We start from the raw sequence: 27,089 nt of genomic DNA on the forward strand, positions 1-27,089 counted from the left end.
CCCCACCTAAAAATGCAAATAATTTTTGTTACTTAATAAAAAGAGAAACTGTTAGCTGAATGGTGCACACCTTTAATCCCAGCACTTGGGAGGCAGAGGCAGGCAGACCTCTGAATTCCAGGCCAGCCTGGGCTACAAAAATGAGTTCCAGGATGACCAGGGCTACATGGAGAATCCCTGTTTCGGAGAAAAAGTGCGCGGGGTGGGGGTGGGGGAGAGATAGATATTGTTAATTTGTTAAATTACCTTAAGTGATTGTAAGGAAGTCTCAGATGATGTGGTGAAAAAGTGAGCACTGTGAAGCTGAAATCCTGGATATCTGGGGAACCAGGGAGGCAGTGGCACTTGACGGGCTTTTTAAAGCAGCAGCTCACATGTTGGCCTTGAACTTGCTCTGTAGCTGAGCCTGGTCTTAACTCTTCATCATCCTTCCTCTTCTCCTGAGTGCTAGATTACAGGCCTGTTCCACCTACTTGGTTTTTATATGGTGCTGGGGATGAAACCCAGGACTTTATGCATGATAGGCAAGCACTCTACGAACTGAGTTACATCCCCACCCTTGATCCGGTCTCTAAAGAAACAATGTTTTTATTTATTTATTTATTTATTTACATTTTTAAAATTATGTGTATATGTATTTGTGCCCTCAAAGGCCAGAAGTGGGTATTGGATCTCCTGGAGCTGGAGTTGCATGTGGTTGTGAGCAGCCTGATGTGGTTACTGGGAACCACATCAGGCTGTCTGCAAGAGCAGTACATGCTCTTAACCACTGAGCCATCTCTCCAGCCCCACCTCTGTTTCTTTTTAAAATAAGGACAAAAATACATTATAACACAATGTGTTTACATTTTAGTGTGAGTGTGTGTGTGTGTGTGTGTGTGTGTGTGTGTGTGCGCGCGCACACTAGCGTATTCTCCTCCCACCAAGTGGGTCCAAGGGATCAAAGTCAGGTTGTGTCAGGCTTGGCATCCCACTGGCCCCAGGAGTTGGTTTTTAGGGAGGTTAAGAGTTAGAGGCATAGCCTGGGTGAAAGTAGAAATAAAGGCATGCCCCTAAATATTTCTGTTCCTTAAGTCATGCTTCATCCCATCTGTCCTCTTTGAACAGGTTTTCTGGAGAATTTTACCCAAGCTTAAATTTATGCTGAATGTTATCTTCCAAGCCATTGGCAAACTTGTATCCAACTGCCTACTCAACACCCCCTTAGATGTGTCGTTGACACCTCAGACTCATGACATCCAGATCCAAGCAGAATATCACTGTTCCACCAGCTTTGCCTCACTTGGAAATGGCATGATTGGTTTTTTGTGCCAAAACCCAAGAGTTATTCTTTTGCCTCCTACTTTCTACTCCTTCCCACATGTAACCCTAGATTCTATTGATTGCGTCATCTAGATAGACATCTCCTGCTTCCAGCCTTCCGTCATATCTGACCTGTTTTCACAGTCAGCCTTTCCAGCCCTCTCCAGATGTCCTGCCTCAGTCCTTTCTCAACACAAGAGTTACCGCAGCCTTCCCTACTCAAACCTAACCCGATCCTGTCCCAGTTGTGACCTCTGGTGGCTGTTAGTCTTTCCTGACCTTAACCCTTTGGCCTGGCTTTACCTCCTCCTGTTGTCTGGCTTCTGCTCAGGCCCCGTTGTCTCACATTCTGCCCACAGGTAGACTGAGTTCATTCAGCACCCTCCTTTGCTTTCACCTGACAACCTTCAAATATGCATCCTTCTACAGGATCCTTGGCTGGTTGATCTGTACCCTCTTCTTACTGAATCTCTTCAGCTTCTGAGTATTTTCGCTGACCTTACTAGGTAAACCTCTTCCCTGGCCCTCAGCTCCCTTCTGACACTTTAACATTCTCTTCTGGTAAAACATCATACGTTTTGTTAAAATTGTTTATTTTTCTTCCCTGTTAGACTCTAGTACTCTCTACAAGGGCAGATGTCTGTCATTTTGATATCCTCAGTACTTAAAAAGCAATGCCTGATAAAAGATTTGCATTGGGGGCTGGAGAGATGGCTCAGAGGTTAAGAGTACTGCTTGCTCTTTCAAAGGTCCTGAGTTCAATTCCCAGCAACCACGTGGTGGCTCACAACCATCTGTAATGAGATCTGGCACCTTCTTCTGGCCTTTAGGGATACGTACAGACAGAACACTGTATACAGAATAAATAAATAAATCTTTAAAAAAAAAAAAGATTTGCATTGACAGTTCATCAAGAAGATTTTTTTGTTGTTTTGTTTTTGTTTTGTTTTGTTTTGAGACAGAGTTTCTCTGTGTAGTTTTGGTGCCTGTTCTGGATCTCGTTCTGTAGATCAGGCTGGCCTTGAACTCATAGAGATCTGCCTGGCTCTGCCTCTCAAGTGCTGGAATTAAAGGCATGTACCACCACTGCCCGGACAATTTTTTTTTTTTTTTTTTTTGGTAAACACAAAAAAGAGTATTCATTACTAAGGAAATGCACATGCGCGCACACACACACGAACACAAAATATATGAAAGGAGAAGGAAGATGTTGCTAGAGAAGACATAGGGATCAGATTATGCAGATTCTTCAAAGTCAAGGAGAAGATTCTAACTTTATAAAATTACGTTTGTCTTTGTTTTTTTAGTTGTTAGTGTTTATTTTGTGTTTGCACACCTGTATATGTGTGAGTGCCCTAGTGTCTGTCTATGTAGAATGAGCATGCCAGAGCCTAGGAAGTGGGAAGAGAGCACAGAAACTGGAGTCCCGTGGCCAGAGCCACCTTGTAGTACTGGGGACTCAACCAGGTCTTGACCACTGAGCAAACTCTGCAACTTCTAACTTTTTTAGGAAAGCAATTTTGGCGTCATAGTCATGATAATAATGAAAATTTCTTTTGAGGAAAATCTTTTTGCCTGATAGTTTGGGAAAGGAAAGGAACAAACAAAAAAATAGTCAAAATTATTGCATGCTCTGCAGATAAAATGATAAGGGCCTGACCTGGAGATATAGTCTTGGTTAGGAAGGAATGGGCAACAATAAGATAATTCTGAGATAGATTCCTCAAGATTTGGCTTATTAATGCCAAGAGGAAATTTCCTTATTGAATCCTGTGAGGCTGGACACCAACTCAGTAATGTGACTGAGTTGCATTTTAGAAAAGACTGAGGTGCACAGACTAAAGAAAGCCCAGTTGCCCTTGCAGAATAAGCCTGTGAGCATCACTAGATCCATAATAAAGTGTAATTAGGGGTGCGAGTCGACTCCTTTGTGTTTTGTTTTGTTTTGTGTTATTTTTTGGTTTATTTATTTTTTTGTTTTGTTTTGTTTGGTTGGTTGTTTTTTTGTTTTTGAGATAGGGTTTCTCTGTGTATCCCTGGCTGTCCTGGAACTCTCTCTGTAGACCAGGTTAGCCTCAAACTCGGAGATTTGCCTGCCTCTACCTCCTGAGTGCTGCGACTAAAGGCGTGCACCACCACTGCCACCTGGCTTCAGTTTCCTTTTGTTGTTTTGAACAGAATATTACTAAATCCCTCAGACCAGCCTGGAGCTCACTGGGTAGCTGTGGCTAGCTACATACAGTCCTCCTGCTCCTGTCTCCCAAGTGTCAGTATTATTGGCATGTGCTACCACACCCACCTACACTTCAGTTTCTAGTCTGATGCTTAGATCTATGACTGAATTTCATACTTAAGAACTTGAAATTCCATTCTCAAACTGTTGAATCACTGGCCTAGGGAGAGGGCCAGGACCCTTCGGTACTACCCAAGTAATCTTCCTGAGACAAGCTGAACCACTTTTTCTGACTTGACTTTAGGAAAGGATTTACTCACCGTTCAAACCATCACCTGCTACACTCCGCCCTGGAGGTTCTCGCAAGCCGACTAAAGCAGACGGAACAGGAACAGCCCTTGGAGGAACTTGTCAGGTGGGTCAGACTGTGCATTCTAGTTTATCGGCAGAATTTCTTTTGGAAAACATTCACTGTTAGTTGTGAACAAAGTCTATACTTATCTGTCACTTTCCCGTAACATAGGTGTTTTTTCATGTTTTAAAGATTTATTTTATTTAATTTTTTTTTTTTGAGATTGGCTTTCATTATATAACTCTATTGGCCTGGAACTCATGATGTAGGCTGGACTGTCCTCAAACTCACAGTACTCAGGAGCCTCTGCCTACTAAGTGCTGGAATTAATGGCATGCAACATCGAACCCAGCCCTATTTACTTGTGTGTGTGTGTGTGTGTGTGTGTGTGTGTGTGTGTGTGTGTGTCCGTGTGCCCGTCCTTTGGAAGAGCAGTAAGTGGTCTTAACTACTTAGTCATCTCTCCAAACCTTTGTTTTGATTTTTTTGAAGCAGGGTTATGCTATGTATCCTAGACTGGCCTCAGATTCACCATTCTCCTGTCTTAGTCTCTTAACTGTTGGAGTTACTCCCTATTCTTAGGCAACTCTGGATTATTTAAGGACCTACTCTGTCTTCTAGCAGTGTTGGGTATGTAGGGAGCAACTAGTTGACACTAATTGCCAGTCTTTCCAGTCCCATCCCATCCCTTCCTGTCCTTTTGTGCCCCATCACATCACATCGTTTTGGTGAGTTCAAAGCCAGCCTGGTCTTCATGATATCTTCCTCACCCCTCCATAACATCCCAAAATAGCAAATAATCGATGCAGGGTTTCATGTGGTATCCTGATGTTTGGACTTCTTGGTGTAAGTGACCACCTTTAGGCCAAAATTTTGTTAGTGTAGCTTTTTTCTGTCCAACTTTTTCTGTTAAGATTCTTGAATGAAACTGAGTACTCTGCCAGCTGTGATGCCAAACATCTTCAGTCACAGCGTTCAAGAGGCAGAGACAGATTGAGCTCTGTAAATCTGAGGCCAGCTTGGCCTACAGGGCAAATTCCAGGCCAGGCAGAGCTACATAATGAGACCCTGTCTTTAAAAAAAGAAGGTGGTGGTGCTAAAGTTCCTGAAAGTGAGGAGAATTGTTTGTGATTAGGCCATTGACTGCTTACATTTTTATATGTGTATATGAGGACAGTTTGCAGGAGTTGGCTTTCTCCTTCTACCGTTTAATTTCCTGAGACTGAACTCAAGTTAGCAGGCTTGTCAGCAGGCCTTTATGTGACAGCCGTATTGCTGCCCCTGTAAACTACTTGGAGAAGACTCAGGTGACTTGTGTGCATGTCAGGACATCTTTAGTGCATGTGATATGATGCCTGTGTCTGTTCTGTTTCTTGCTTCTTTACAGCCAGAGCTTCAGTTATCTGCAAAATTTCCATCGATACATTCCCAGTTTCCAGTGTGGTCTTTATCTTCTCAGACTTCTGATGGCTCTGCTGGAGAAATCTGCAGTACCTACCCAGAAGAAAGAAAAACTTGGTGATGAGCCCAGATCCCTTTTGAGGGAGGGAGGATGTGAATAGGATTAATATCTTACACGTGTAAATCTAGTGTTTCCTAGAACTTTGAGCATTTTTACATGTAAATCCCACAAAATCATGGGCATGCCCTCTTGCTTCACCATGAGACCATTTTCTCAGAAAGGACTCTGTCATTGCTTTGTGTAACTTTGGTCAGATTAATTGATTGTACACTTTTATTCCTTTTTTTAAGAAGACGTATTTATTTTATGTGTATGAGTGTTTCACCTGCATGGGTGTCATATGTATTAGAGACCAAAAGTAGGCATTAGATGCCCTAGAACTGGAGTTACAGACAGTTGTGAGCTGCCTAGTGGGTACTGGGAAACAAGCCCAGGTCCTCTGGAAGACTAGCAAGTGCTCTTAACCACTGACCCATCTCTCCAGCCCCAAATTTCCTTCTTTTTTGTACTAGAGATTAAACCCAGTGCCAAACTATTAGGCTCCACCCGCCATCCTTGATAATTTACTATCTAATTTTCTGTTTATCTTTAGCCTTTTTTCCTCAGTCCTTGGTAATTTTGTTTGTCTTTAGACTTGTTTGTTTTAGAGACAGGGTTTCTCTGTGTAGTCCTGGCTGTTGTGGAACTCACTTTGTAGACCAGGCTGGTCTACTCAGAGATCTGCCTGTCTCTGCCCACCAAGTGCAGGGATTAAAGGTATGTGCCACCAACACCTCAGCCTCCTCACCTTTTTTTTTTTTTTTTTTTTTTTTTCTTTTTTTCTGGTTTTTCGAGACAGGGTTTCTCTGTATAGTTTTGGTACCTGTCCTAGATCTCACTCTGTAGAGCAGGCTGGCCTCAAACTCAGAGAGATCAGCCTGGCTCTTCCTCCAGAGTGCTGGGATTAAAGGCATGCACCACCACCACCTGGCTCCTCCTGACCTTTTTTAAAGCATGTGTTCATTGTGGCGTTTTCATACTTTTATATCATCTACTGACCTTTCCCCCCCTCTTTCTCGTTCCCTTTCTCTCTCCATCCCTCTTGCCCTCTCCCCATCTCTGAGGAGAGCTTATTATGCAGCCAGTTTGGCTTTGAACTCCAGATCCTCCTGCCTTGGCCTCCCCAGTTCTGGGAATACAGGTGTGTGCCATTATGCCTCTCTAGGGCCTGGAACTTAGGACCTTCTCTCTAAGTATCCTTTATCATAGCTCTTCGAATGCATATCACTGATTATATTTCCCAACTATGGCACAATAGAAAGCAAGATTAAAATGTGAAAGAAATCTTTTTCCCTATATTAATAATATGAGTAGGGTTTTATCTAAAACAGGTGGCCATGTGTTTGTGCGTTAGGACAGGGTCATTAAGTAGGTTGGGCTCAGTCTTAGACAAATGGTTTTATTTATGGCAGTTGGGTTAATGGAACAGGAACAAGTTGGCTTTTTAAACAGTTGCTTGCTAGGTCAGGGCTGGTGCTATCTGCCTATAGTCCCAGTGCCCAGGAGGCTGAAGGAGAGTTGTGAGTTTGAGACTAGCCTGCACTATACAATGAGACTGTCTTTTTTTTTTTTTTTTTTTTTTTTTTTTTTTAGAAAGGGTCTCTTGAAGCTCGGGCTGGCTCAGACTTGCTGTGATCATGCTAAAGATGACCTTAAACTTCTGATCCTCCCAGCTCTGTTTCCTGAGTGCTGGTATTATAGGCACATGCTACCTAGCCTGGTTTTATATGGTCCTGGGCATAGAACCTAGAGCTTTATGCATACTAGACAAGCACTTAAACACTGAGTTACCCACACAAGACACCTTCCCTGAAAACAAAATTGCCTGTTAGGCCAAAAACTTAAAGTTAAAATAATAATCTGGGGCTGAGATGGCTCAGCGGTTAAGAATGCTTGCTGTTGTCACCAAGGACTTGAATTCAGTTCTCAGCCTCCACTTCAGGCAGCTCACAGCTGCATGTCACTCCAGCTTCAGAGATCCAGTGGCCTCTTCTGGCCTCTGCAAGCGCCTACACTCAGATGCATATGCCCACACACCGATACACGCACATACACAAAATTCTTTTAAAAAACCTTTTTAAAATACACCTTGAAATATTTTTTTAAATGCAGCTGGGCGGTGGTGGCACACACCTTTAATCCAAGCACTTGGGAGGCAGAGGCAGGAGAATCTCTGTGAGTTCGAGGCCTGCCTGGTCTACAGAGTGAGTTCCAGAACAAGCTCCAAAGTTATACCAGAGAAACCCTTTCTCGAAAAACAAAAACAAAAAACAAAAACAAAAAAAAAATTTAAATAAAAAATCCTTTTGATCAATAATCTTCCTCCACTATCTGAAAGATAAAAGAGTACCCGGTCATTAAACACTACATATATGCTGCCATGTCATCCTATACCCTATTCATGTAATTATGTCAGGGAATTTGGAAGAGATTATTGGCAGTGTCGTCTCTGCACCCCCAATAGTTTTCCACCTCCTTCTCACAAGTGCTGGGATTGTAGGTATGATCAGTTACACTCAGCTAACAATTGTGGTTTTAAAGGTAGTTTCTAAAAGAAGGAGGGTTGGCTCAGTGGTTAAGAGCACTTGTTCTGGGGGGCTGGAGAGATGGCTCAGAGGTTAAGAGCACTGGCTACTCTTTCAGAGGTCCTGAGTTCAATTCCCAGCAACCACATAGTGGCTCACAACCATCTGTAATGAGATCTATGCAGGCTGCATACATAATAAATAAATAAATCTTTTTAAAAAAAAAAGAGCACTTGTTCTTGTGGAGGACCTGGGTTCAATTCCCAGCACCCATATGGAGTCTACCACTTCCTCAGTCATCCGACATACATGTACATGCAGGCGCACCTGCAGGCAAAGCACTCACATGGATAAAATAAATCTGAAAAAACATTTATTAAAAAAAAAATAAGAATGAGGTTGATTTATCATGAATGAAATGCTTTTTGTCTTCTTTTCCAACAGCCTCCCTGGCCAAACAACTCCTCTGTCGTGCATGGCCGCATGGGGAAAGAGAGAAGAACACCAATTTTAATGACCACCTGCATGATTTGCTTTGGTAAGGTGTTTGCTTTCTTCTGGGGAGCCAGATTGCATTTTTCCATTTTGCTGTTGTTGGGATCCCTCATCTAGTCAGGGACTGAGTCATGGCCTCTGTTAGGGGAACTTGAGAGCAAATGATGGTATAAATGAACATAGCTTGGAGTTTGGATCCTAAGATGCTTTCCTTCTGCCAACTGCTGTCAGCTGATCCCTTACTGGCAGCCCCATTAGAGAGCAGAGAAGTCTGCGTTGTGTCCTTCCTTGTTAGTAGTGAGTCAGATACACTTATTGCCCACCATGTCTAAGATACATCCATTACTTCCAGGGTGTCTAAGCGTATTTCTTTCTGCATTTATTTGTCTATATTATTTATTTTGGCTTGTTGAAGTGAACTCACCGTGTAGCTGAGGATAGCCTTGAACTTGCGTTCCTTCTGCCTATGCAGGTACACTATCCATCTGACTCTTTGTGTTTCCATTTTATTATTATATGGGTGTTTTGCCTGCATGTCTGTGCACCAAGTGTATGCACTGCCCTCAAAGGTCAGAAAAGGTCATCATATCCTCTGGAACTGGAGCTTCAGATGTTTGTAAGCCATTAAGTGCTGGGAATTGAACCTGAGTCCTATGGAAGAGCAGCCAGTGTTCTTAACTGCTGAGCTATCTCTCCAGCCCTTAACTGTGTTTTTAATTGAAACTTTATTTACTCTTAGTTCTTGACAAGTGTTTGGAATCTTTGTTATTATTACAAGTGAATGTCATGCAGGGAGGCAGTGGCAGGCAGATCTCTGTGACAGTTCCAGGACAGTCAGGGCTACACCAAGAAATTCTGTCTTGAAAAACAAAAACAAAGTGAATGTCAGCAGTTGTCGGCAGTACACCCAGAGCTACATGGAGAGAGAAACCCTTTCTCTAAAAAAAGTGATTGTCAGAAATTATTTGAAAACCTAATACACAGTAGCATCTCATTAAAAAAATTTTTTTAGCTTTAGAAAAGTTTATTATTGGGACTGGAGGGATGGCTCAACAGTTAAGAGCACTGACTGCTCTTCCAGAGGACCCGGGTTCAATTCCCAGCACATACATGGAATTCGCAACTGTCTGTGACTCCAGTTCCAGGGGATCTGGCATTTTCACACACACTTACACATAGGCAAAACACAAATGCACATAAAATAAAAATAAACCTTTAAAGGAGAGAAAGTTTATTATTGTTGGTGATGTGTATTTACTAGCTCTCGTGTTCTAATATACTAACAGTACTGTACCTGAGTTCCTGTAGCATATCTTGAATTTCTTTTTCTCTTTATCTGTATGTATGTGAGAGAGACAGAGACATTGGGAGGTTGCCCAGGTTCACCTTGAACTCATTCTGTATCCCAAGCTGGCCTTGAACTTGGGATCCTCCTGTCTCTAACCGCCCAAGTGACTGAGAGTACAGGCCGGTGCCACCAGGCTTGGCTCCATGTCTTGAATTTCTGCAACTTTGTCACATGTTTATTGGGAACTGACCACTCCCATCTGACCTGGTTCTAACAACAGGCTATTGCTGGTTGTCTTTTCGTTCCTTCCTTCACGGGTTTCTGTAGAGTACTTGTAGATACTGACTGTAGTTGCACGTGGTCGCTGTGTTAGTCAGCTTTCCACCTCTGACAAGATGCCTGAGAAAATGAGCTTAAAAGAGGGGAGATTTGTTTGGGTTCCTGGTCATTTGCCTCCATTGTCTAGGCATCATGGTGGGGAGAGGCAGGACCCAGGGATGGGGGCTAGTGTCAAAGCAAACTTTCTCACACGGTAATCAGGAAGCAGGGCAGATAGGAATTCTATATTGTGTGACCCTACTCTTCTGACACCTTGTAAAGCATCTACCTGGAGCACACAGACAATGTTCTGAAGGCCATAGAGGAGATTGCTGGTGTTGGTGTCCCAGAACTGGTCAACGCTCCGAAAGATGCATCTTCCTCTACGTTCCCTACGTTGAGCAGGTAAGAGAGTTTTTGCTCCACTGTCCTCCATCTAATTCTGACCTAGAGGGTAAACTCACCCACTCCTCTAGCAGCAGAAGTCTTGCTGTGTATTCTTTCCAAGAGCTCTCGGTCCAAGTGTATTCGTTACGTTTCCTATCACTCTGATAAAATACCTGACAGAACAATCTGAAGGGAAAGGATTTATTTTAGGTCACAGTTCCAGTCTGTTGTGGCAGCTAAGTATGGTGTCAGGATCTGCTCCATTCTCAGTGGCAAGAGCGTGAGGATGCAGCTTGTTCACGTGACTCAAAACAGAAACTAGTGAACAGGCCAGAATCAGGATCAGGTGCTACCTTCAAAAGCCTACCCACTCCACCAGCCAGGCCGACTTCCCAGAGGCTCTACACAGCCTTCACAATAGTGCTGTGGGCTAGCTAGGGCCATGCTCAAATCATGAACCTGTCAGGTATTTGAGGATTAAAGCATTCACGGTGTGTAAAAGGATCTCACAGAGGAATGTAGTATCACTACCAGTTTCCACAGATAAGGAAGAACTGTTTGTGCTTTTTTTATCCTTTAAAGTTAAGACTCGTGGGGTTGGGGATTTAGCTCAGTGGTAGAGCGCTTGCCTAGCAAGCGCAAGGCCCTGGGTTCAGTCCTCAGCTCTGGAAAAAAAATAAATAAATAAAGTTAAGACTCGTGCTGAGGTTGTAGCCCACTGATAGCATGTGGGAGGCCTGGGTTTAGCTCCCAACACACCAAAAGTAATAAAAATGAAGACTAACTTCCAACCATCCTTCTAATACATTTCCACCTGGAGAAGCAGTTGACTTGTACCTAATGGTTTGTCTTCCAGTACCAATAGTTATCTTTTACTTGTATAGTCATTCCAGTTTATCAGACACCTTCACCTTGTTTGATCTTAATTCCTGTGAGGTACAGGTATCATTGCCACTGTTTTACTCTTGAGGAAAATGGAGGTTAAAAAGAATTTCTCCCGCTTACAATCAGTGAAGGGAACACAGAACCCCAGCTTACACTTGGCTTCCCCTTCCATACCACCGCTGCTTCCTGCATCATGGGCTCGCTTTTCCAAGGTCATTCCACGGTCTCATAGGCCATTTGCTTTGGCTGGGGCTTCTGTGTGTGCTCTCTCTCCTCTTCTCTCCTCCCCTTTCCTCCCTTCCCCTCCTCTTCCCTCCCCTCCCCACCTCCCCTCCCCTCCCTCCTCTCCCCTCTCCTCTCTCATCTTGTCTAGTCTAGGCTGGCCTCCAGCTCGCTGTGTAGTTGAGGATGCCCTTGAACTTCCAGTTCTCCTGCCTTCACTTTCTCCTTAGTGCTTGGATTGCAGGCATGCACCGCAGTGTCCACCTAATGTGTGCTGAACCCAGTGCATGGTAGGCAACCACTCTTACCTGCTGAACTACATCCCAGCCCCTGGGCTCATTTTTAATTCTTTCCATTCGCCTCTTTCCGTAAAAAAACATTCAGAGACAGGGGCGTAAATGACTGTTGCTCTCCTAGCTTCTTCCTACAGGGAACTTCCTAGAAGCTTCTTGTAGACAGTGCATCATGTGGGTATTCATGCCTTTCCTCCTTATAGGCACACCTTTGTCATTTTCTTCCGTGTGATGATGGCTGAACTCGAGAAGACAGTGAAAGGTCTTCAGGCTGGCACAGCAGCAGACTCACAGCAGGTGGTTCAGGCATTCCCCTCAAAAAGAAATGGCCTTTGGTTACATGGGCAGTGTTGATTCTTTTATCTCTTGGGTGTAGAGTTTCTCCTAAGCTGTTTCCTTTCAGTCACCAAAAGCTAGGAGTTCTTTCAAAAGGCTTCTGGTTTGGTTTCTTTTCCCTCTGGGTGGAGGTGAGAACTGAGCTGTCTCCCCTGCTTCTGCTGGGTTTGCCACTTCCCACCTGGCTTAAAGAACGCCACGCTGTTTGAGATGCTGGGGGTCGTGGCAGCCTCCCAGTCAGAGCTAAAGTAGACAGGCTGTCTCAGAAGCCAGGGATGTGATGGCCAGCAGAAGCGTTTACCTCCTTAGAAGTAACTGATTCTGTGAGGCGCTCTGATGCCGTCACAGTGTATGTGAACCTGCTGATGAGTACACTGGTTGCCACATCTCTTCAGAAGGGAAAATGGACAAACTGTATTAGTGGGAGGGCAGTAAAAGTGTTTGGCTGTGACTCAGAGGCCTGTGTTTGGCTGTCCCCAGGTTCATGAAGAGAAACTTCTCCATTGGAACATGGCTGTTCGAGACTTCAGTATCCTCATCAATCTGATGAAAGTATGGGGCCTTGACCTACCTCTCCAGCCAACCCTGTCCTGCCTCCCTAGTTAATCCTGACCTGCCTCACTAGCTAACCCTGACCTACCTAACCAGCCAACCCTGACCTACCTAACCAGCCAACCCTGACCTACCTCACCAGCCAACCCTGACCTACCTCTCCAGCCAACCCTGACCTGCCTCCCTAGTTAACCCTGACCTTCCTCACCAGCCAACCCTGACCTTCCTCACCAGCCAACCCTGACCTTCCTCACCAGCCAACCCTGACCTACCTCCCTAGTTAACCCTGACCTTCCTCACCAGCCAACCCTGATCTACCTCCCTAGTTAACCCTGACCTTCCTCACCAGCCAACCCTGAACTTCCTCACCAGCCAACCCTGACCTACCTCCCTAGTTAACCCTGACCTTCCTCACCAGCCAACCCTGAACTTCCTCACCAGCCAACCCTGACCTACCTAACCAGCCAACCCTGACCTACCTCTCCAGCCAACCCTGACCTGCCTCTCCAGCCAACCCTGACAGGAGGGTTCTGCTTTCCAGAATTACCTACTTGCTGTTCTCACCCTTCCTTGGGTATTTCCTCCCTTCCGTGACCCTCTACTCATTCAGGGCAACTCCTTCTTCTAGCCACTATGGTTCTCCCCCGCTTTTCTTTTTGCCTGTATCACTATATTTTCTACCTGTCATTGCCCCATTTTCTCCCATCTTGCCTTGGATCCTCTGATCTGAGTCACTTCCGACTCTGATTACCTTTATTGTCCTTCAAGCACAGTGTTCTCTACTGTTGGATTATGCACAGGCTGCTCTATCAGCTGTAAATGTCATTCCCTCTTCTCTCCATCTCATACGGTCATTCTGAAGGTTGCAGATCAAAGGGCGAGCCTCTAATAATGCCCTTTGCAGCATCCTTGGTTTGAGTCAGTGTCTTGATCTTTTGCTCCTTTCTTGCTTTTCGTGGACTTAAGTTACGAGAGTTTCTTTATTCTGTAATTGCTTTTCTATTACACTGTTGACATGCCTTCTTCATTTTAGAATTTTCTGCATCACTCAGAGCTATGCTGTACTTAACGGGAAAGGCTGGGATACTCAAAGGAGACGATCTCAGTTTCGGTCTCTTGTCTTTCTCCTGTCTAGGTATTTGACAGTTACCCTGTTCTGCATGTGTGTTTAAAGGTAAGAGATTTCATAGGCTTTGTTCAATGGATTTCCTTCCTGTGGGTCACTTCAGAGGGGCCTCAGCTGAATAGAATTGCCTTATACATCTTTTACATGCCAGAGTCTGTGCTAGCAGGTTGTGTAGTTCAAGGAAGACATTGGATAACATTTTCTACAGTAGTTGGAGGCAATTTTCAACCGAAGGCAACTTTCTCATGAGTTGGAGAATTGTTGGTCAAAACGTTAGAACTCAGTTGAATGCCTCCCGAGCAACTGAGTTTAAGAGCAGTGTTCATGGTGGGCCTGGTGGTGCACACCTTTAATGCCAGCACTTGAGAGGCAGAGGCAGGCGGATCTCTGTGAGCCTGAGGTCATCCTGGTCTCCACCGGGAGTTTCAGGTCAGCTAGGGCTGCATAGTGAGACCCTGCCTCAGACCAGCCAACCAACAAAAGGAGCAGTGCTCACCCTCACCCTGCCACCAGTGCTTCTGGGTAGTGGAGGACGAGGTACGGGTGGTTTCCTTTTTCAAAGTCGTACAAGGACCAGGGCTATGGGTGTTGCTTACTTGTAGACAATCTGCTTAGTATGTGCGAGGCCCCGAGTTCAGTCCTTTGCATCACAAGACAAGTGACAAGGGGTCTTTGGGGTGGTTTGAATGTGGGAATTGATACTCTGACAATTGTATAACCCTTCCCTTCTCCTATGGGCATTTCCCTGCCTGGCCCTAGATTGGATGGTAAACCCAAAAGGAATGTTATGGAGAAAATGCTTCTTCTGTACTCTTGGTGTCTTGGTTCTTGGTATCTTGTGGCCTTCCCTCTTCTTCACTCACTCTACTCTGGTACAGTGTAGGAGATGAGCAGATTGGAGGAGTGATTTGATTGGGAATGGGCCGGTGTTCCCTTGGTCCTCTCAGAATTTCTCCTTTTGAGAATGAATTATCTATCCTTGTGGATGGAGTTCAGCTGCTGCTCTGTGTTCTTAGAGCTGAACAAGGGTTCTGGCCATTGTCTGTGTCTGAGTCCAAGAGTCTACCTAATTCTGGAACTTCTTTATATAGCAGGCCTATGTACTTTTGGACCACTCCCAATTTATTTTGAATGTACACAAGTTAGTGGCCTATGCTGCCTCCTCTGAGGGCTTTTCACGTAAAAGTCCCAGCCAGAGTTCAGCACTGTCTCTCTCCTCAGTATGGACGTCACTTTGTGGAAGCATTTCTGAAGCAGTGCATGCCGCTCCTTGACTTCAGCTTTAGAAAACACCGGGTAAGAGCTGAGAGCAGAGCGTTGCCTGCCAGGACTCGCTGTGGGTATTTCTGAGTTGGGCTGGGGTACAGCAGACTGTTGCCTACGCTCTGAGCAGCAATTTAAGTGACACCATGCCAGTTATGGCGAAGTGCCCAGGTAAGCTGAGCCTCTCAGATCACTATTGAGACCCACCTCCACGCTTCTCCCCAGTCTTTGCTTGTTCCTTTAACTGTGCTTCACGGTGCTGCTGCGATCCACCAGGCTCTCCTGCGGCGGCGGTGTCTCTGCAAACACTCTGCAAGCCACTTGGGCTATAAAATAGGCTTGATAGACTCTTAGAGCCAGTTGGCACTCAGAACTCAGCATTCCTCTCTGAGGGCCAGACTCAGTTGATTGTTAGCATAGGCTAGGACCTGCAGAATTTATCCTCCCTGGAGGCCTTGCTGCAAGAACATCTTGCATCTGAAGTAATATTAGAATGTTATACCAGAACATTTATAAATTTTGTTGTTGTTAGGGAGATGTCCTGAGCTTGCTGGAAACCCTTCAGCTGAACACAAGGCTACTTCATCACCTTTGCGGACATTCCAAGGTAAGAGAGGACCAGGGCTCACGACGACGAAGCATAACCAGCCATGTCCTAGAACTCAGTCTTCCTGCTGGATTACAGGCGTGGACCACCGAACCTAGCCTTCAACCCTGAGTCCAAACACAGTTTAGAGTCAGCAGACCCTTTGCTGCCGGATGAGTCTGGCAGTTGTCCAAAGGGGGGATTTGTGTTTGGACTCAGATTCTGTAGCTGTTTCCTCCAGAAGTGCTCCCAAGGACCCGAGTGTAGTTGTGCATGTGTATAATCTCAGCACTTAATGAGAGTCTGGCTGGCCTAGGCTACGTGGAAGACACTGTCTCAGAACAAACCAACAAACCAGAGTCCCCTTCTTGGGGAAGAGAGTGTAGAGCGCTCCTAGATGAGTTCCTGTTATAAAGTGTCCCAGAGTTGGGGGTTCTGTTGCTGAGATGAAACACCATGACCAAAAGCAACTCAGGGAGGACAGAGTTTATTTGGCTTACATATCCTTTGAAGCCAAGTCAGGAACTCAATGGGCAGGTACCTGGAGTCGGGAGCTGATATAGAAGCCCTGCTTACTGACCTACTCCTTGTGGCTTTCTCAGCCTGCTTTTTTATAGAACCCAAGACCACCAGCCCAGGGGTGGCCCTCCCATAATGGGCTGAACCCTCCCACATCAATTAATAATTAATAAAATGCCCTACAGACTTCCTACAACCCAGTCTTGTGGAGGCATTTTCTCATTTGAGGATCCCTTCTCTCAGGTGACCCTAGCTTGTGTCAAGTTGACACAAAACTAGCCAGCACACAAAGACCTGCAGGTGGGAGGACTGTTGGGTGGTAACTGCTGGAGCCTGGAAGTATTCCCAGCCAGCCATCTTAGAGCTTTTCAGCTATAGGACTTGGTTGTCTCTTGTGAGAACATTTGAGTATTAAAAGTCTTCTTTCTGTAGGCTGGGTGGTGGTGGCACACACCTTTAACCCAGCACTTGGGAGGCAGAGACAGGCAGATCTCAGTGAGTTCGAGGCCAGCCTGGTCACAGCAAGTTCCAGGACAGACAGCCAGGACTGTTAAACAGAGAAACCCTGCCTCGAAAAACCAAAAACAAAAGTCTTCTCTAAGCCAGGTGACATGGCACATGCCTTTATTCCCAGCTCTTGGGAAGCAGAAGCAGATGGATCTTTGTGATTTCAAGGCCAGCCTGATCTACAGAGTGAGTTTCCAAGGCAGCCATAGCTACATAGTGAGACCCTAGGAGGTTGGGGGATACAACAACAGCAACATAACCCTCCAGTTGAAGCTCTTGAACCATTGTCACACTTGAAGGAACATAGAAATAGTGGTGGCTTTTTTAGTCCCTGGCAGACCAAGTGATTTTTTGAGCCATTTCTTGCCACTCATTTCTTCCCTGGTTTTATGTTTAGAAGAAGCTGAGCTGGAATTTCAGGGGCTTAAAGCTGACCAGAGCTAATTTTTGTGTTTCATATCATTAAACATACCTTGGGGTAATTTGCTGATGATTAGTCAACAGAGCTTATACAAGGCAGCTAGAGGTGGTGGTGGTGTGTCTTTGAGTCCTGAGTTTTTAGCTGACAGTCTTTTTGGAGTGCTTATCAAACTATCACTGTTTGATGGACCATGTCCCTGGGCCGTATTCACCAGACATGTTCTCTTATTCTTCGGGCATGACACATTCAGACATTTCTGTAAAAGAAATATGAAACATGATAATAGAGCTGGATGCTTTCTTTCTCTTCAGATTCACCAAGACACAAGACTCACCAAACATGTGCCTTTGCTCAAAAAGTCACTGGAGCTGTTAGTTTGCAGAGTCAAAGCCATGCTTGTCCTCAATAATTGTAGAGAGGCTTTCTGGTTGGGTACTCTCAAAAACCGAGACTTACAGGTAAGCCCGAAGTTTAGACCATCAGTTATGAGCTCCTAAGCCCATTTGCGAGAGCATCAGAAGAAATATGAGACATCACCTAGGCCCTGTTCTCCTAATAAGACTGCTTTTAACCAGGCCTGGTGGCACAGGCTTGTAACCCAACTACCTGGGAGGCTGAGGCAGAAGGATCACAAGTTCAAGGTTTGCCCAGCTACAGAGTGATTTCAAGACCAGCCTGGGCAATTTAGCAAAGCTGTCAACAAAATTAAAAGTAAATAGAGGGCTTAGGGATAGAATACTTATCTGGCTCGTATATATAAGGAACTAGATGCAATCCCCATTAGTGGGAAAAGAGACTACTGTTATCATGTCTGTGGTTGTTTAAGATTATAAGACTAGCTAGGTGGTGGTGGTGGTGACGCATGCCTGTAATGCCAGTGCTTGGGAAGCGGAGCCAGGAGGATCTCTGTGAGTTCCAGGCCAGCCTCGTCTACAGAGAGAGATATCCAGGACAGGCACCAAAACTACACAGAGAAACCTTGTCCCAAACAACAAACAAACAAACAAACAACAACAAAAAGATTATAAGACTAAAGAGACATGGGCTGGAGAGATGGCTTAGTGGTTAAGAGTACTGACTGCTCTTCCAGAGGACCCTGGTTCAATTCCCAGCACCCACATGGCAGCTCACAACTGTCTGTAACTCCAGTTCCTGAGACCCAACACCCATGGCAAAAACACCAATAAACGTGAAATAAAAATAAATAAATTAAAAAAAAAAAAAAAAAGGACTAAAGAGACAGCTCAACAGTTAAGAGCACTGGCCACTCTTTCAGAGGGCTCAGGTTCAATTCCCAGTACTTAGTTGGTGGTTTACAACTGTCTGTAACTCTAGTTCAGGGATCCAACTCCCTCTACTTGCCTCCATGGGCCTGCATGCATGTGGTACACAGACACACATGCAGGTAGAACAATAATAGATGTAAAAATAAAGGTTAAAAAATTTCAAAATACTATTTAGCGTGGCAGTGGTGATGCACACCTTTAATCCCAGTACTCGGGAGGCAGAGGCAGGCAGATCTCTGTGGGTTTGAAGCCAACCTGGTCTACAGAGTGAGTATATAAAATGAAGAATATAAATGAATAAATGAGAATATAAAAAATGAAGCTTATATAGAATTATGTACCAGTTCCATGGGCATCTCAGAAACCTGGAATTGAACAGCGTTTCCCTAAATGATAGATCAGACGTTGTTATGTTTTTGTTTTTATAATATTCTTATGACTTTTTTCTTTTTTAAAAAAGTTATATGTATACAATGTTCTGCCTGCGTGTATGCCTGCATGCCAGATGAGGCTACCAGGTCTCATTATAGGTGGATGTGAGCCACCATGTGGTTGCTGGGAATTGAATTCAAGACCTCTGGAAGAGCAGCTAGTGCTCTTAACCTCTGAACCATCTCTCCAGCCCAGTTGATATGTTTTGAATGGCTAGAATATTTCTTCTCTAATACTTAGAAACTTGGCCTTTCTCAAAACCATAAATGTGCTCATTACAACCCCCCATTTCTTCTTCTGCTTCTACATTTAGGGTGAAGAAATTGTTTCCCAGTGTCCCTCTTCCCCAGAGAGCACTTCAGAAGACAGTGAGGATGGCATAACATCCCACGTCTCCAGGAGCAGAGCAACAAAGGTATCTGCACAGGCTGGTATGGTATTAGTAGAGCATTTTATTAAGTATTCTTTTTTAGCACAAAGTAGAGAATTTTCTCTGTGTATGTCTATTGTTAAATACTTCTGTGCCCATCTCCATTCCCTACAAAAAGCTTATATGAATGCTTTTGGATCCATAAAATACAATTGCATTATCTGAGGCTCCCTCAAGTATATCTCAAGGTGTGTTGAAAATTTGTTTACAGCTTAAGGGGAATTATATCTCAGTGGTATAGCATGTACTTAGCATGTACATATTTGTGCATTCAATCATCTGTACCAAAAACAAAGTGTAGATGTTTTTCTCCCAGTATATAGTGCCCTGTTTTCCATGATCTTGTATGTAAATGTGTTTTAGAAGGGAGAAAAGACCAGCATGTTCTGTGTTAAAAATGAATTTAAACCATTTCAACTTTTTTTGGCAGGCCTAGCTGGCCTAGAACTTACTATGTAAACCAGGCTAGCTTTGAATTTGCAGAGATATGCCTGCTTGTGCCTCCCAAGTGTTGAGATTAAAGGCATGCACCACCATGCCTGGCCATTTCATTTTTTTTTTTTATATGTACGTGTATTTTTTTGCACGTGTTTTTCTTTACATCATATGTGGGGTGCCTGTGGGTGCCAAAAGGGCCTGTTGAACCCACCCTCACACCCTTCCAGGAATGAAGTTAGAGTTGTGAGCTACCATGTAGGTGCTGGGAGTTGAACCTGGGTCCTCTGTAAGAGCAGCCAGTGCCCTTAACACTGATCCATCTCTCCGACCCCTCACCTTGTTTTAACATACAAAATTAAAATAAATCAGAAGCCTAGAGTCAAGCTGCCACTACAGAGGAATAAAATAATGCAGGTCCTCATTTTCTGTGGACAGATGCTTTTGTGGATTTAATATAAGCTAAATAAAAACATGTGCATCAAGTTTTGCTCAGTTCACTTTTCTGGATACCAGGCAGTTTAGCTAAAAGCTGTGCACAGAAAGACTGTGCATTATGAAGTCTGTAGGCTCTATTTTAGTCCTGTAATAGATCTCTTCTTGCTCTTATAAGGAATCCAAGGTGGTCAGTATGCTATGCTTCCAGTACAAAAACATGTCCTTGTAGAGGAGCAAACCAGTTTCATGCTGGACTCCTGTTGATATATGCCAGTACTTGTAATAACCATTTCTTTACACACACAATACATATACAATTTTGCTTGTTTATTTATTCCTTTTGTGTATGCAGAGCCTTGCTATGTAGCCCAGACTGCCTTTGAACTCACAATCCTCCTGCCTTAATCTCTTGAATCTTGGGACTACAGAGTTGTACCATACTAAGCCTTGCTCTATATTGAATTGATAATGTGACTTTGTTTCTGTGTTTTGTGCCTGAAGAGCAGCTGGAAAGCTCTGGCTTATTTAAAGATCATGCAGATTTAGTTCATTTTTAAATAATTCAGTATCAAAATGACCTCTCAGGCTGAATGTGGTAGTTCACATCTTTTTTTTTTTTTTTTTGAGCTGAGGATCGAACCCAGGGCCTTGTGCTTGCAAGACAAGTGCTCTACCACTGAGCTAAATCCCCAACCCTGGTGGTTCACATCTTTAATCATAGCACTATGGAGGCAGAGGCAGATGGATCTCTGTGAGTTCAAGGCTAGCCTGGTCTACATAGCAAGTTCTGAGCCAGATAGTCCTGCACAGTAAGACCCTGTCTCAACAAAACAAAAACCTTTCTCTATGGTCTTGGCTTATAGTTCATGGCAAGAATTATAGGGGAGCCAAGCACATGCCTTTAGTCCTAGCACTTAGGAGGCAGAAGGAGTTGGGTCTCCTGAGCTTGTGTCTAGCCAAGGGCTACATAATGAGACCCCATCTCAGAAAACAAAGAAAAAAAGAGCTGAGCATGGTTGAATGTGCCTGTAATCCCAACACTTGGGAGGTGGAGGAGGCTCACAAGCTCAAGGTCCTTCTTGGCAACATAATGAGTTTGAGATGATTTTGAGCTATATGAGATCTTTTCTCAAAATAAACAAACAAAGAAAACCAAAACAAAACAGGAGGGAACTTCTGCTTTAGCTTACAAAGGTTTTTAAATTTTCATTGCTTTTAAGAACAGAAATGGCTGGGTGGTGGTGGCACACCTTTTTTTTTGTTTGTTTGTTTTTTGAGACAGGGTTTTTCTGTGTAGCTTTGGAGCCTTTCCTGGAACTCACTCTGTAGCCCAGGCTGGCCTCAAACTCATAGCGATCCGCCTGCCTCTGCTTCCCAAGTGCCGGGATCAAAGTTGTGCACCACCACCACCCAGCAAGTGGCACGCACCTTTAATCCTGGCACTCAGAAGGTAGAGGCTAGCCTGGTCTACATAGAGAGTTTCACTACAGCCAGGGTTATTACACAGAGAAACCCCTGTCTTGAAAAAACAAACTAAAAAAAAAAGAAAGAAAGAAAAGAAAATGGTGTAGTGTACATCTGTGAGAGCTGTGTTGCAAGAACTGGGCTCAAGTACTTTTTTTTCTCTTCATCCTTTAGGATGGGGAAGATGAAGCAAGTGATGGACAAAAGGACCAAGATAGTGATGAAAGTGAGGACAGCTCTGATTAGACCCCGGGGACACAACTGCCCCTTCCTCGTCTCTGGCAGCCTCTTACCCTTTTCTTTTGGGGATGGAAGTTTGCTCTCTGCCTTTTCAACCGTAACTTCCTGTTTCTCCTTCAAGAAGGGGTTTTTATTTAACTGACCAGTGGATTTCACAGATTGTCCAACATCCAGGTCCTGGCTCAGGATTCCAATGTAGCATCCGCCAGTGGTTTGGATAAATATGGCCGTGCTGCTTCTGCAGAGTAGATGCTCTGGCTAGCCTTTAGGGGCTAATTTTAAAACTTAGGAAATAAATTCTTTTCTGAGTTTTGCCCTGGGGCAAGACCTTCCTCCTCACTTTAAATGTGTCTCGTTACTCAAGTTTGTACAATCATACCGGTGCAAACAGCATTAAAAAGTATTGTTTCCTTTGGGAGGAGTGACTTGAGCCTTGTGTCAGTGACCCAGAAAGTCAGAAAGAACATTGCAACTACCTTTGAATTGGATTTTTGTTGGGTTTTTATTTTGTTTTGTGACAGGGTCTCTCTGTAGCCCTGGCTGGCTATTGTGGTATTTGTTCCGTTGGCCAGGAGGGTCTTGAACACCACTTTTTTTTTTTTTTTTTTTTTTTTTTAGACAAGGTTTCTCTGTGTAACAGCCTAACTGTCGTCCTGGAACTCACTCTGTAGACCAGGCTGGCCTCAAACTCTCAGAGATCCGCCTGCCTTTGCCTCCCAAGTGCTGGGATTAAAGGTGTGTGCCATCACTGCCCGGCTCCTTTTGAATTTTTAAACATTTTTTTTGTGTGTGTGTGTATCGCACAGCGCACATGTGGAGCACAGAGGACAACTGCTGGAAGTGGGTTCTCTTTCCAACTCGTGGGTTCCAGGAATCAGAATTCCAGAACCTTTACCTGCTTAGCCCCCTCACCAGCTTGCTTTGAAATTTTTTGGTTATTAGTATAAAACAAAGGAAGAAAAGACATCATCAAACATCTGCTGGCATTGTATGTATATATAATATTTATTTCCACATTATTCTGAATTATGCCTAGAATCTAGTTGTAAGAATCATACAAAATAATTATAGTTTATTGGAAACAGAACATCGGGAGCTAAAACGGGATTCTCCTGTCTTCTGCCAGAAAACCCAGTCTCAAGGCTGCTCTCAAGCTCTTCCTGGCCGTGCTATTAAGATGATTTAATATTTGTTATTATTTTTACCCATACTGGTATTAAAGTTATGTCTTGTTGTTGACATTTGTTTGAGGAGGGAAAGCCGTTTTTAAGTTAGTCCTTAAACCACATACAGATTTTTGACCCCTTCTTCCTCTGGTACCCAGACATCCACACATGTCTTTTCTTGGCATCCCTTTTCTTTGCCAGTTCATGGCTGTCTTTGGCATTTGAGTGTGTTCACACTAGGCTGGCTTGTTTGTATGGTAGCTTCATCATTATCACATCTATGTGTCAGTATTAGGCTGACTGAATGGCCGTTCAGCTGTACAGTGGAAATGTTCTTCCTTGCTCAGTATTATTGGTTGGTCCTGTTTCTGAAGAGAAAGGAAGGAGGAAAACTTGTCCCAGCTTGACTGAGAGGCGAAACAGCTGGCATGATGTTACCGTGTAAGCTTTGGTACATACCAGAGAGCATGGTGTGGAGCACAGGGGTCAGATGGAGACCCTCTACTTGGAGTGCTGCAGGGCAAAGGTGCACTTCTTGTACGTCGAGTAGAGCAGGAGGATGGAGCGGAGCATCTGTTTGCACATAGTCACTGTCATCTGGATCTGAGGCTCCTTGAGTCCAGTGGGCCACTGGTGTTCCCTGCTGATAATTTTGCAGAAGGCTGACTTGTCTGAAACTCTGAAGGTTCCAGTCCACTTGGGTGGCTGGGCTGTGATGACCCTACCGAAAACAGAATCTACTCCCTTGAGACGGACTGGCTGGGGCTTCCTCACAAGTCCTTTCTTGTTAGTCACTGCTCGGAGCTCTGAGGTGTGACGGGGTAACCTGGGGCTCTCTCCAGGTGCCACAAGTGGGCTGTCTAGGACGAGAGTGACTTCTTGAAAGCACAACTGCACCTCAAGGTCAGAAGGGGTGTGTGGGAAGCAAGGAGAGGCCCTAAAAGGGTGTTTGGAGCAAGGGGTAGGTGTTGTGTGCCGCAGCCATTGGAAGCTCTCATCCAGTGGGGTCCATGGTGACCAGAGCTGGTATCCTGCCATTGACAGTCCTAAAGGGAAGGAATCAGACATGGAATTTCCCTGCTGTGCTTTCGGGGAGGGGAGAGGCGTGGCTGTTCAAATTCACATTGTCTCATTACTGACTTAAAACTTAGTGGTCCCCACTGAACAGATGCCAGTACATGGCAGGAGGGGTCAATAGATCTGTAAAGGGCAAAAGATACTGACTGTGGCCACTGCTGCACACACTAAAACTTCCCCTGTAAGAAAGTTTACCCATGCTACAGATGACATGGATTTATCTGAAATGCAGTATCTCAGTCAGTGCCTCTGGTGGGCGCAAGCAGCTGGACTTCATGATGAGACATTATTTGATGAGAGGAAACTCAGCCCATGTCTCACACGCATTTGTCCTTGGTATAACCCTTAAACTAGCAGTTTTAACTTCATTATGGATTTGGTAGAAATGCAAACTCTTGGGGCCCCGTCTCAGACCTACTGAATTAGAAATGTGGGGCGGGGCATGTTTCTGTGTATGTAAACCCTTCAAAGGTTCTGTTGCACCTCACAGTTTGCAGACTACTTACAGTGTGGCTTTTAGGAATCTCCAGTTTTCACTCTTCCTTATGGAGTCATCCGAGAAAAACAGTACCTGGCTTGGTGGCTTATGCCTTACTATAACCTTAATGCTTGGAAGGTAGAGGTGGGGGGGGGGGTGTCATCACAAGTTGGAGGCCAGACTGTTTACATAGTGAGTTCCAGGCTAGCCAGAGCTACATACATAGTGAGTGGGGGGCAAAGTACTGGAGAGATGGTTCATCAGTTCAGAGTACTTGCTACTTGCTCAGGGGACCTGAGTGTGGTTCTCAGCTCCCATGTCAGGCATCTTACAGCTCCCTGTAACTACAGCTCCAGGGGATCTAACAGGGGGATCTTCTGTTTTCTACCAGTACCTGAACGTACAGATGTAAACACATAAATCTTTCAAAAAAAAAAAATCCCATCACTTCAGAAGGCAGAGGTAGGTGATCTGTGAACTCAAGGACAGCCTGGTCTACATAGTGATTCCAAGACAGCTGGGGCTATATAAGCAGACCCTGTCTTCAAAAAAATTTAAAAAATAAAAATAAAAAGACGACAACGGCAGAAAAACCCAACCCCAAAACAAAAATATTGCTGGGACAGTCTCCTCTTGGCCCTAAAAGCATTCTGATCAAGAGATCATTACAGAGCGCTGGGTTTGATCTCATACAGCACCTTGGAAGAGGTACATCCTGTGAAGGAGAGTTTTCAAGGGCCAGCCTTTAAAATTTGTTCATTCCCCTCCCCCATACATATGAGTACATATATTTTCATGTGTAAGGTACTGGATAATACCTTGAATACCACAAGAGGAAGTGCTGGGAGGGTATTAACTCAAAATTTATTCCAAGTAAAATTTTGATTTTCTCTCATTCTACTTCCAAATTGACAGTGCCTCCTGAATTCAGGAGGAACTATCATTTTTTTAGCACCTTCCTCTTCTGTGAAGGGTCATTACAGGTCCCATTGAATCACTGGGTCCTGTAGGTAGGTCTCTTTTGTTTTTAGCCAAGTCAAAAATCTTTGTCCCTCCTCTTTCTGCCACAAAAGACAACAACACGTCTTGTCCAGTGGTTACCATCCCCCAAAGGTTGACACCTCCCCAGTTCATTAAAAATAAATCAAATGCCGGGCAGTGTGGCACATGCCTTTAATTCCAGCACTCGGGAGGCAGGGGCAGGCGGATCTCTGAGTTCGAGGCCAGCCTGGGCTACAGAGAGAGTTCCAAGACAGGCTCCAATGCTATAGAGAAACCTTGTCTCAAAAAACCAAAAAATTAAATAAATAAAATTAAAAAATCAAGGCGGGCGGTGGTGGCACATGCCTTTAATCCCAGCACTCAGGAGGCAGAGGCAGGAGGATCCCTGTGAGTTGGAGGCCAGTCTGGTCTAGAGAGAGAGAGTTCCAGGACAGCTAGGGCTGTTACATAGAGAAACCCTGTCTCAAAAAACAAAAACAAAAACAAAAACAAAAACAAAAAAAAATCAAAAACAAAAAACGGCTGGAAACATTCCAAAAGTGCCCTTTGGAGTGATTAGGACAAGGGGAATTTGCGGATTTCCCCCAGTTGATAGCCTTTCTCCCCGTCTATGCAGTGCCCTTGCAAGTTGTTACGTTTCAAATATCTGGGCTGCCTTAGGATGAGAAACTGACACCAAAGGGCAGCTATCTGTTCCAAGCTGAAAGGCTTCCAGTGCTGCGTATCTTGAATTTAAGAGCACATTGCCAATGCTGGTCATCTCAACACTTGAGAGGCTGAAGCAGGAGGATTGCTATGAGTTCATTAATGGTCTAGGCTACATAAGGTAAGATCCTGTCTGGAAAAAAAAAAGACAAAAAACATCCAAGAGGGGGCCTTCTGGTATACCACCATGGCAAAGTGGATGCAGGGTGTCTGAACAAGTTGCTGTACTAGCCCCACATGGGAAACACCTGATTCTCCTGTCCAAAAGACTTCGTTTTTGTAGGCACCTTCCTTCTGAGGAGCCCAGATCCTCAATTTCCCCACCTGGGAAAGGGGAAGGCAGCGCCAAAGTGCAACTGAAGTCCTCAGGAACTGTGAAAAGATCCCGAGCAGCTGGAGTGCTTGGAGAACAGGCTTGTCTCCCTGCAAGTCCCTCCCCCGAAGCGGGAGCCACACGGCCCTGCCCGAGGCCGGGACAGCGGTGGGAGCCCGGTCCCGGACCCACCAACACCATCCGGGCCGGGAGCTCACCTACTGAACTCCACACGGATTGCACGCTCCAGAGTAGTGGACGCATCTTTTTCCCACCCGGCACCTGGCAACCGCCTTTGTGACTCAGGACCGCGGGGGCGGGGCAGGGGCTGGAGGCGCTCTTCTAGGATGCTGGACAGCTCCAGACCCACCCCCTTCGGTTCCTCCCCACCCCATCACACTTGTGTGCATTTGACAAGGGCACAGAGGACAAATTCTCCATGTCAAAGGCTGTGGTCAAGTACGAAACTTCCAACACCGGAAGTTAGTGTTAAAAGTCAACCTTTATTCGTTGTTCCCTGGCTCACACTGTGCGCCAGTGTCTGGAAAGGTTTTTGTTAATGTACTGGAAGG

General features: G+C 44.8%; 2 protein-coding genes across 4 annotated transcripts in view; one reads left to right on the forward strand and one right to left on the reverse strand.

The window, feature by feature from the left end:
* Fancd2 (FA complementation group D2) overlaps positions 1-22,090 on the forward strand; it is a 68,321-nt gene extending 46,231 nt beyond the window's left edge. The window contains exons 32-43 of the mRNA XM_059258377.1: positions 3,780-3,890; positions 5,215-5,345; positions 8,298-8,391; positions 10,237-10,359; positions 11,945-12,038; positions 12,558-12,629; positions 13,765-13,803; positions 14,977-15,051; positions 15,551-15,625; positions 17,363-17,509; positions 19,083-19,184; positions 21,711-22,090. Coding sequence (XP_059114360.1) covers positions 3,780-3,890; positions 5,215-5,345; positions 8,298-8,391; positions 10,237-10,359; positions 11,945-12,038; positions 12,558-12,629; positions 13,765-13,803; positions 14,977-15,051; positions 15,551-15,625; positions 17,363-17,509; positions 19,083-19,184; positions 21,711-21,782 — 1,135 coding nt within the window. The 3' untranslated portion in view covers positions 21,783-22,090. The remainder of the gene's footprint in view (positions 1-3,779; positions 3,891-5,214; positions 5,346-8,297; positions 8,392-10,236; positions 10,360-11,944; positions 12,039-12,557; positions 12,630-13,764; positions 13,804-14,976; positions 15,052-15,550; positions 15,626-17,362; positions 17,510-19,082; positions 19,185-21,710) is intronic.
* A 667-nt stretch (positions 22,091-22,757) lies between these two features.
* Positions 22,758-26,823, reverse strand: Fancd2os (FANCD2 opposite strand). Of its 3 annotated transcripts, none has more exons than XM_059258379.1 (2): positions 26,736-26,823; positions 22,758-23,988 (listed from the first exon to the last, which is right to left on the reverse strand). In XM_059258379.1, exons 1-2 carry the CDS (start codon positions 26,779-26,781, stop codon positions 23,444-23,446), a joined length of 591 nt encoding a protein of 196 aa, XP_059114362.1. In that variant the 5' UTR covers positions 26,782-26,823; the 3' UTR covers positions 22,758-23,443. The 3 variants fall into 3 exon arrangements, with proteins under 3 accessions (XP_059114362.1, XP_059114361.1, XP_059114363.1); XM_059258378.1 differs by lacking the exon at positions 26,736-26,823 and adding an exon at positions 26,529-26,729; XM_059258380.1 differs by lacking the exon at positions 26,736-26,823 and adding an exon at positions 24,526-24,885.
* Positions 26,824-27,089: the final 266 nt, after the last annotated feature.

This window comes from Peromyscus eremicus, chromosome 3 (assembly GCF_949786415.1).
Source record: "Peromyscus eremicus chromosome 3, PerEre_H2_v1, whole genome shotgun sequence".
NCBI classification, from domain to species: domain Eukaryota; kingdom Metazoa; phylum Chordata; class Mammalia; order Rodentia; family Cricetidae; genus Peromyscus; species Peromyscus eremicus.

Bases quoted from the DNA above. Each gene is read 5' to 3' on its own strand.
- Fancd2os (XM_059258378.1), bottom strand. From the start codon at position 26,718: ATGGTGTTGGTGGGTCCGGGACCGGGCTCCCACCGCTGTCCCGGCCTC. The intron at 23,989-26,528 runs GTGGGGAAATTG...CCTTCCCTTTAG, and splicing joins GCTGCCTTCCCCTTTCCCAG to GACTGTCAATGGCAGGATAC.